This window comes from Lynx canadensis, chromosome E2 (genome assembly GCF_007474595.2).
Source record: "Lynx canadensis isolate LIC74 chromosome E2, mLynCan4.pri.v2, whole genome shotgun sequence".
Taxonomy (NCBI): domain Eukaryota; kingdom Metazoa; phylum Chordata; class Mammalia; order Carnivora; family Felidae; genus Lynx; species Lynx canadensis.
The window spans coordinates 19512367-19521708 of NC_044317.1; the positions used below are offsets into that span (position 1 = coordinate 19512367).

Below are 9342 nucleotides of genomic sequence, written 5' to 3' on the forward strand. Positions count from 1 at the left end.
AGCTCCAGTATGATTATTCATTGGTACTTGGCCGGGTGGCACTTTTGGGGGGCAATGTTAACTTAGTAACGATTACATTTTGCTTCTTAGAAGTCTTTTTCCTTTAATCGTTTAGGCACAGCTGTGGGGCATTCTGAGGTGATGCCCATTTGGCAAACATTGGTTTATGCTGTTGGTGGGTTTCCTGGCTTCTCAAACCCTGGCTTGTAGGTTTGACGCTATCCATTTGGAGTGGTGTTGGGGCCCCAAAGCCTTTGCTCCTGTGGGTTTGTCCCCGACAGCAGACAGAGCCTCACGTTGCCCTCAGTTTTGCCCCTTTGTTTCTTTTGAAGGACCTATTTTTCATGGTACTCGTCCTGATTGTTTTCATAGTGTTCAAATCTGTATTTTTGTATGTAGAGGGAAATAATTTTCTCAGCACTAATCGTTAATAAATATTGTATTAAATTGTCACGAAGGAGTTCTTGTTTAATAAATGGACATGTAAAAATGGCATTGTCTCCTCGCTCCGACTTCCCTCCCGTCCCTTCACAGGCCGCGGACCTAGTTCCCGAAACAAGCTTGTGAGGTGGTGGCTGAACACAGCCCGCCTCCGTGGCACAGGCCGGGGTATGGGTGTGGACAGGCAGCCTGGCTGGCTGAGCTGGGCAGGCAAGGTCCCACCGTGTACCCCTCTCGGTTTCTGCACATCAGCTTTCGGATGTATTTTCAGAACGTGTGTCAAAGCTGGGGCAGGATACCTGGGCCAAATGCCGACCCGGCGCTCTCCCAGTCTTCAAGTGGGGTCCCTCGTGCGACCAGTTTCCAAACCACGAGAGGCCCAGGTTCTGGCTATCTCAGAGGTGCCGTGGGTGGTTATCCTGATAGATAAGTGAGAGGCCCTCCTCAAAGGGGCCATGATGATTTGGGCAAGTTCCTGAACCTTCTGTCAGTTTCCTGGACAGTGAAACAGGATCGTGTGAAGACTAGATGAGAGCACAGGCGTCCGATGCTTAGGTGTGCCTGGTGTGGAGCAAATGTGCGTGTGCTATCGAAGCCTGGCGCTGTCGGGACTCACCGTGTATGTGCCCAGTCTGTGCTGAAGCGTGACCCTGGACCGCATGCTCTGGGGAGTGTGAGGGGTTTTCAAACACATACACTCCAAGCAGGTAGTCTGGTTTAATCCATTATGGCTTTTTTCACATGCAAGAGAAGAACAAAGGTTACAAATGCCCAAGACATGGGTCCACGTCTGGCTCATTCATGAGGCCTCTTGGGTCACAGGAAAGGCCATTTAAAGAAGGTACTGTTGTGTAAAAAAAAAAAAAAAAAAAATACATACAGTTACAAAATCCTATTGAACATACATACACAGCACAGGTCCTCAGGCGAACACAGAAGGCACATTTCACCTCTGGAGAGGTGGTCAGGAGACCTGCTCTGGGGTCGAGAAACACGTCATGCTGAGTGCCTGGGAGCCTCTCGCCTGCTGGCGGGCAAGAGGGTTTGGCTGGGCCCGCCCAGCTGCCCAGGACGCTGTCAGTTACTTCACTGTTAGGTACCCTCGCTCCTTTGGACCTAGTAAGCTAATCTACAACTGGCATGTTGCCCAGAGAAGACGTGGTTTCCGAGGGCGTGAGGTGCCCGTTAGGGACCCGCTCTCTCCCAGATGAGAGCCAAGGTCAGTTTTCTCCCTGCTTCAAGAATGAAGAGGCAGGGGCGCCTGGGTGGTTCAGTTGGTTAATGGTCCGACTTGGGCTCAGGTCACGATTTCGAGGTTCATGAATTCGAGACCCTCATCGGGCTCTGGGCTGACAGCTCAGAGCCTGGAGCCTGCTTTGGATTCTGTCTCCCTCCCTCTCTCTACCCCTTCCCTGCTCATGCTCTGTCTTTCTCTCTCAAAAATAAACCCTAAGAACAAAAACAAAAAGAAACGAAGAGGCAGCTGGTACTCCTTGAACAAAAGAATCTTAGAAGGATTATTCTCCACAAAGTGCCTGTTGTGAGCAAATGCAGACAAACCCCCCTGGGGCCCAGCAGGTTGGCCTTGTGGTGGTTTCTGCCCTACATCTACCCGCCCCCCCCCCTCACCCCCTGCTGGCTTTGTAGCATGAAATGCCTCCCGTAACAAGGCTCCATCAGCTCTGTCCCCTTGTGCTGATTTTTGGCAGGGAGGTTACAAGGCTTAAGGTCTGCGGGGCAGAAATGAGAAGTGGCAGAATATTCACGAAGCCCCTGTGTATGGGGCGGTTGGACGGGGCTAAGCCAAGGGGTGCCGATTTGTATGCTGGGCTTGGGAACGTCACCTTGGGGCTGTGAGGAGGCTGGCTCCCTCAGCAACTCCCACTGCTGCTGAGGTCACAGCCTCTCTCCCAACACACACGGTCCCCTGACCACGTCCCGGCTCTCCTGGTCAGAAGGTGCAGCAGTCAAGGCCCATGAGGCTCGGGTTGCCAGGGCAGGGTAGGCCTTCAGTCAGAGTCAGAGTCGGAATTCTCTTCTGAAAGGAAAGGAAAGCAAAGAGGATGCTTGGTGGGAGCTTCCAGACCAGCGGTGCCTGGAAGCTGTTTCTGGGGAGATTGGCTGGGTTTCTGGCTGTTGGCTGGAGCTCTGGACTCAGGCCCCTCCTGCAGCTGACTGTGATGGTGGTATCTACTTGGTGTGAAGGCTGCCCTCCCCCCAATACCCGTGCCTGGGACCTGGGACAGGCGGTTGCTGTCACCTCCAGGGCATGGCCACGTGGAGGGGGTGGAGCCCGGATGCCTCTGCTCTAGGCTCTCCCGGGTCATCCTGGGCTATTCTCACTTCGGGGTGTCAGGGAGGTATGTCTGCACCCCAAACCCAACCCTACTCTGCAATTCAGCAGGGCAAGGTGGGGACAGCTATTTTCTGGCCCAAGAAACTAAAATATACTAGAAAATAAGGAAGCCTCTTTTTAGCCACCTTATAGTTTCCATCCTCCTTGCCCCAATCCTAATTTTATATAGTAATCAGACACATTTTATAACGTTAAGGGCCTATCTATGCGGTGTAACTCCAAGGTTCCTAGAATCCCAATACTGAAGAGTACTCTATAGAGCCTTCTGGAACCTTCAGGAAGGAAAAGCACCTAAGTCATAAACCTCCCGCACCTCCCCCAGCAGTGCCAATTGCTATTTTCAGGGAGGGACCAATCTCTGTCCCTTAGAACCCCAGTCAGTCCTCATACTGTTCCTGGGTCATGGACAAGCTCAGAGAGCCTCCATAAACCTTAACTCCCTGTGCCAAGGGCTGGACTGGCATGACTTTGTGGTTTTGCTGTATTCATTCTAACACATAAGCTAGGAATAATTTTATAGCAAAAAAAATTACTATATATAACTATGTACCTTCAAATATTTAAAGCTCACAAAATATTCAAACACATGTCTCCACTGCTACTTCCTACTCGTCCACTAGAGTGGTTGTCTAGAAGCATCCATAGCAGGCAGGCAACTGGTAAGCAGGTCACAAAGACCTAAGGAAAACATCTAGGAACATTTAACCTAGCTTTAGCCTTAGTATGGGATGGGACGAGATGAGCCTCATATATTTTTAGCAGAAGGGTGGGTTCTGCTGGCTCATAAGCCTGACTGAGCTTGTTTCGGTGCTGCAGGTAAGGAGGAGAGCTTGGTTCTCTGGTCCCTGAGCCACAGGCAGGTGAGATTGGGGTGGGGGGTGGGCAGGTGCATTGGTCCGAGCCGGTGGCAGCTCTGCAGCCCAGTGACTGGCTACCCCCGGGGGCTCATCAGCGAAGGTGTCACAGAAGAGGAATGCCAGGCCTGCCCTCAGCTCACCATTCCTGCAAGGGCAGGGTCCCTGGAGAGCCAGCTGCATGAAGGAGCAGGAGAACCAGGCTGTGAAGACACTCTCGGCCTGTGGGGACGCTCCTCCTGGAGCCGCAAACTGGCTGGGTATCCCTCAGGGAGAGCAGGGTCCCCGGGGGTGATAAGCCAGGTTCCCAGGTAAAAACCCACAGGGTGGCCACCCACCTTCTGCCTTGTCAGCTGTGTTCTCGTCTGCGGAGTCCCCTTGTTTGAGAAATTTGGCCACATCATTAAAGATCAGATAGAAGTCAATTGCAAACACGATGGTGGCAAAGAAGCCAAACACCTGTGGGATAGGACACAAGGTGGATGGAGTCCGTCATCGGGAGCTGGGAGTCCCTGGTCCAAGAGCCTGGGAACGGGGGGGCCGGCCTGAGAAGCTACCGCCTGGCTTTATCTGCTTGGAAAAGCAGCTCCGATTGGCAAGCACAGACCCCTCCCGGTACCGACAAGGAGGAAAATGAGCTGTTATCTTGGCTGGGCAAACAGCCTTCAAAACTCAGGGTGGATTAAATCTCCAATAAGAGGACTTTGGAATAGCTGAGATCCACGTGAAGCCCCGAGGGGCCTAAGCTGGGACAGACTGTGCCCCAGCCATGGAGCGTCCGAGGGGCATCTGGGGTGGGGTGAACCCAAGGGGGCGTTGCTGGGCAACCCCTTCCAGGGAGAGGGCGGCTACTCACCCCAGCTGCTTTGGAAGCCCCGTCCGAGTACTTGGCAACAGCTGTGATGGAGATGGCGAAGTAGATGAGGGCTGCTGTGACGCAGCGCAGGAAGTCCTGGGGAGCGGTGGGCACAGTCACTGCCCTGGCCTCCCAGGAGTGGAGGACAGCACTGGGGAGGGGCAGCTGGGAGCCCAGGCAGGGGACAGGGGCTCAGAAGGGCACCAGGCGGCAGGAATGGGGCTGGAACCCACTGTTGGCCAGGGGATGATGGGCCCGGCAGCCTGGAAACACAGCTGGTCCTGCAGATCTGGCATCCTCGGGCTCTCTGTTTGCACTCCCTGGTCCTCGTCCCACCCCCATTCCTGCCCCTGCCTAGGTGCCCCTGCGGGCTTCGAGCAGCTGAGGCTGCCTTGTCCCCGGTCCAGCTGGCCTTCCACTGCCCCGTGGACAACAGGCTGCACCTGCCCTGCGGCTTGGCCCACATGCAGGTCTCCCTGTTCCGCAAGAAAGGGGAAGTTGGAAACCTGCTCATCTGCTCCCTGCTTGCTCTCCAACGGGGAGAACTGGCCCTGGGCTTCACTGTGCCACATACTTGCGGCAGATCCATTTATGCATCATGGTTTCTGCTCCCCTGTCTCTACAATGGGGACACAGGTTGTAGCCCATCAGGAAGTATATGGGATACGAAGTCAAGAGACCAGGGTTGAATGAGAGCTTTTCTGCCCCTTTTCAAACAGCAAGGTTTGAGGTGGGGCTCTGAGGCCTCCCAAGGTGACAAAACGAGTTGCCAGATGGCTAAGGCCTGGGCAAGCCCCGCAAGCCCTCAGTTAACCTGCCTTGCCCTTTTGGAAATGGCTTGAATTCCTGCGGCGGAGGGTCATTCCGGCAGGCCCAGCTGGGAACACCAGCGCCACCTGGTGGCCAGGGGCCATGATGCCGGCTAAGGTTCCCTGCCTCAGGGAGGGGCACTGGAGGCCCTGGAGGTTAAGATAACCTGCTCTGGGTCACGCGGCTGTTGAGTGGTGGGGCCTGGCTCCAACCTGCGGCAAACAGCCCCTCCAGCACAGTGAAAGGTGAGGGCCGAAATGCAGCCAAACCCCTCCCTCCTGGGGCCCAGCCCTCACCATCATGGGCCAGCACAATCCCTGCCACTTGTCATTCAGCTGCATGGCATCAGCAAAGAGGAAGTAGAGCGCCAGCAGGAACTCCAGCAGGGGTGCCGCGAGGAAGGCGGATGCAGAGGATGCCACATAGCAGACAAAGGTGATGAACGACAGACCCTGGAGGTGAGGCAAGGGAAAGTCAGTGCCCTTGCACAACCCCTGGCCCAGTGCTCTGCAGTCAGGAACAGGGGAGGTGACCTGCCCACAGTCCCACAGCTGCCAGGATTAGAACCCTGTCGTGGGGCGCTGGCCCATGCCCACGCTGCCCCCTAAGCCCCTGGGCATGGCTCTGCATCTGGACCCTACACCAGCTCCCTGCCAGGACCCAGTCAGGAAGCCCCAGCTTCTGATGTGTGTCCAGCGCCAGCACTCCCCACCCCCACCCGGCCAGGCTCACCCCACCCCCACCCCAGCGGGCTCTAAGGCAGAAACCACCCAACAGGGCACCCAGCTCAGACGGCGTCCAACAGGGCAAATCAAACCTAAGCAGTCGCTAAGCAGGAACCAGTTTCAAAAAATTACCCCCAACTCCCCAAAATGTAAATGTTAGCTGAAAAAATATATAAATCTGGAGCTTTAGTTAATGATATGCATGCTGAAGTGTTCAGAGGTAAAATGTACTGATGCGGGCAAAGTATATTTTTACTTTGCATCAAAAACTAAATTCGCTTGGTGGACAGGTAAATGGGTAAGATATGTGATAAAGCAAGCATGGCGGTGGGTATATGGGCATTAACAGTAAAACCGTTCGGGTTTTTTAGAGATTTGCAAATTTTCATAAGAAGAAAAAAACATCCAGGAGGGAGTGTTGACCCTGACACTTGAGGCCCTGCTGCATCACCCCTCCAGCCTTTGTGAAAAGGGCACACTGCATTAAGGAGCAAGAACTGGAGTTCTCCGCAGCCCTCCACATGTGCTGTGGGTGGGAACTGATGCGGGAAGATGCGGAGGCCCCTAGCTAGTTCTGCAGACCATGTGGTGCGCTGCAGGGCAGACCACGCTGACTGACGGGGCTGTTGTTCCTCAGGCCAGTGCCCGCTGAGGTCTGTGGGATGTTCACAACCACCTATGCACAGGTGCTTGCTCACAGCCCACTTTACAGATGAGAAAACAGGTGCAGACAGGTGAAGTGACGTTTGCTCAGTGTCATGCAATAAAAAAGGCACCAGAATTTGAACCCAGGGCTGGCTGACCACACAGCTGTAGTTCTTGCCCCACGGTTGCTGGCCTTTATCTGTCCTGGTTTCTGTCACTATGGCTGGGCTGGGCTCAGCATGCCCATGGTTGAGTAGCTTGGAGTGGGGCCTAGGGGCCCTGGAGGGACACCCAGATGCCACACAGGAAACACTGTGGCTGCTTCAGACAAATGCACTTCAGACAAATGAAGAGATCCCGGGGAGTCCCCAGGGCACAAGTCAGCCCTGAACATGGCCATGGAAGTAGCTAAGTTCAAGTGGAACAGATGGGAAATAAAGGCATAGAGAGAGGTCTCCCAGGAAAGCAAGTCCATGGGACCCCGACCAAATTCTGTCCCCAGCTGTACTTCCTCAAGAGAGGGCTGTTCTTGTGTCTCTCCCCTTCCTGTCCACCGCCCCCAAAGCCAGATTTTGGGGATCCCCCTCTCCGTTCTTGTTTCCTCATTCCCTAATTCCTGGTGGCTACTTCCTTGCCTTTCCCGTCCATGTCAGTCTCCCTACTTGCTGGGGCCTGGAGGCAGCCGGAGGTGACCAGAGGGAGCCAAGAGGGACCAGAATGGCTCCCCTGTGTCTTCAGTGATCACCCCTAACCCTACCTCCCCACTTCTTTATCTTCCTAGGTCTGGATTCCTGACACCCAGCTATGTGCCAAGGGCTTCCTCTATGAGGTGGGCTGAGTGGGTTGGGATTGGGGCCCCTCAGTGGCCTGTGGATTAAAGGCTTCTCTGCAAAAGAGGTTCCCATCAATTTCCAGGGCTGAACTGGCATCTGTCCGTTCAAAGTCGGCCTCCTGCTTGCTGAGTCAAGTGACTGCGACGCGGGCCGGGGACATCTGCCCCGGGCAGTAGGAAGAAGTGTGGGGGCAGAAGCCTCCTTCCTCTGATCTCCACTCCCATCCTTGGCGTCACCCAGCCCTCAAGTGACCCACCTGTCAAATCCCCTATGCTCAGGCCTCAGCTTTCTTGTCTGCAAAGTGGGAGTAAGGATAGGGGCTGTCAAACTGCTGGGAAATCTAAGGTACAAGAGCTCCTCCCTACCTCGCCTCCCCTGTGCCCGGCCTCTTCCTCCCCGGTACTGCACGGAGGCCAGCACCAACCCCCCACCCCACACACTTGACTGCGCCGGAGTTTTCGGAGTGTCCCGAAGACAAAGGCCTGACGGGCAGGGGTGGGGGTTGCGAAAAGGAGGAAGGACTCGGAGGGGGCGGGGCGGCTGGATCCGAGCGAGGGAGGGGAGGAGGAGGATGAAGTCACCCCGCTGGGTTCCCGCCCCGGCCCCGTGCACCCGGGGGGAGGGGTCTGCCTGCGAGCCTTAGCCTCACCCAGTCCCGGGGGTCCCCTTCCCACTACCCGCTGTTCCCCGTCTCAGCTGGCAGGAGTCCACTCTGGCCTCTGCCCCGCAGCTCGAGGCCCGGCCGGCCCTCCCTGCGCCCAGGAAAGCGGGCGAGAGCGCAGAGAACTGACCCTGGCCCCCCACCCCAGCGTCGTGAAGCGCCGAAGGGGCCCAGTTCCTCCCCGGGCGCAGCCAGGGATGGCAGGAGGGTTTGCGGAGCGGAGCGCCCGCGACGGAGGCCAGAAGATGCAGGGACGCAACCCGTCTCGGGGGCCCAGCGAGAGCGGGGGCGCCCGGAGTCACACAGATCTGGGTTGGGTTTCCAGTGGCCCGGCCGTCGCGTGGACGGGACCCGGCCCCAGGCTTCTCGACGGCTCCCCCATGTTGGTTTAGGGAGCCGGGAGGGCCTGGATTCAGACCCCATCTCGCCTCGGTCTCGCGCGCTGAGGGTCAGCGCCACCCGACGCCTGGGGAATGCACCCAGATCCGCCCGCCTTCCTCGGCTCCGAGGGGTTGGCGGGGCCGGGAGTCTCGACGGCGCCTCCGCGGACCCGGGCCCCAGCCCCGGCCCCGCGTCGCACTCACCGACTCTGCCAGCAGGAGGCGGCCTTTGAGCGAGCAGAGGTAGGCGCGCGCCGGCAGGAGGGCGCGGAGCCCGGGCATCGCCGCGCCCGGCGGGGAGCGTCCGGCGCGCGCCGGGGCCGGGTCGGGGTCCGGGTCGGGTTCCTGGTCTGGGGGCCACATGGCGGCGGCGGCCGGGACCGAGGCGCGGCCCCGCTCCCTCACCCCGCGCCCGGGAGGGAAGCGGAAACCCAGACAGTGCGGAAGGAGAAAAAGGCGAGACCCGAGAGCGGGGGAGCATCCCCCCGCCGCCCCGCCCCCGCCCCGCCCCTCCTGCTCTGCCCCCTCCTCCCGTCCTCTCTGTCTCCCGCTCCCCCGCCGTCCCGCTCCCTTCCGCTCCGCCCCCCCTCCTCTCCTACTTCTCTTGGCTCCCGGCTGCCCTTTCTGCGGTTCTTGGTGCTGGGCTGGGGCCTCCTTAGACGCCCGCACTCTCCCCTCACCCGCGAGACCTTCTTAATTGCCGTCCCTGAACACCCCGTCGGGGATTCCATTCCCTGCTTCGGGCTGTGTACTCGCGCTGCGTCGTCTAGCTTCCTGCCCG

General features: G+C 57.5%; 1 protein-coding gene across 3 annotated transcripts; it reads right to left on the reverse strand.

The window, feature by feature from the left end:
- Positions 1–447: 447 nt before the first annotated feature.
- CMTM3 (CKLF like MARVEL transmembrane domain containing 3) lies at positions 448–9020 on the reverse strand. 3 transcript variants are annotated; one of them, XR_003965242.1, is made up of 7 exons: positions 8766–9020; positions 5614–5769; positions 4508–4603; positions 3990–4110; positions 2286–2479; positions 1058–1285; positions 448–936 (listed from the first exon to the last, which is right to left on the reverse strand). XR_003965242.1 is itself a non-coding variant. In XM_030298777.1 (5 exons), exons 1-5 carry the CDS (start codon positions 8922–8924, stop codon positions 2451–2453), a joined length of 561 nt encoding a protein of 186 aa, XP_030154637.1. In that variant the 5' UTR covers positions 8925–9020; the 3' UTR covers positions 1929–2450. The 3 variants fall into 3 exon arrangements, 1 of the variants encoding a protein (XP_030154637.1); XR_003965241.1 differs by having other exon boundaries at positions 448–1285; XM_030298777.1 differs by lacking the exons at positions 448–936; positions 1058–1285 and having other exon boundaries at positions 1929–2479.
- Between the last annotated feature and the right edge of the window lie 322 nt (positions 9021–9342).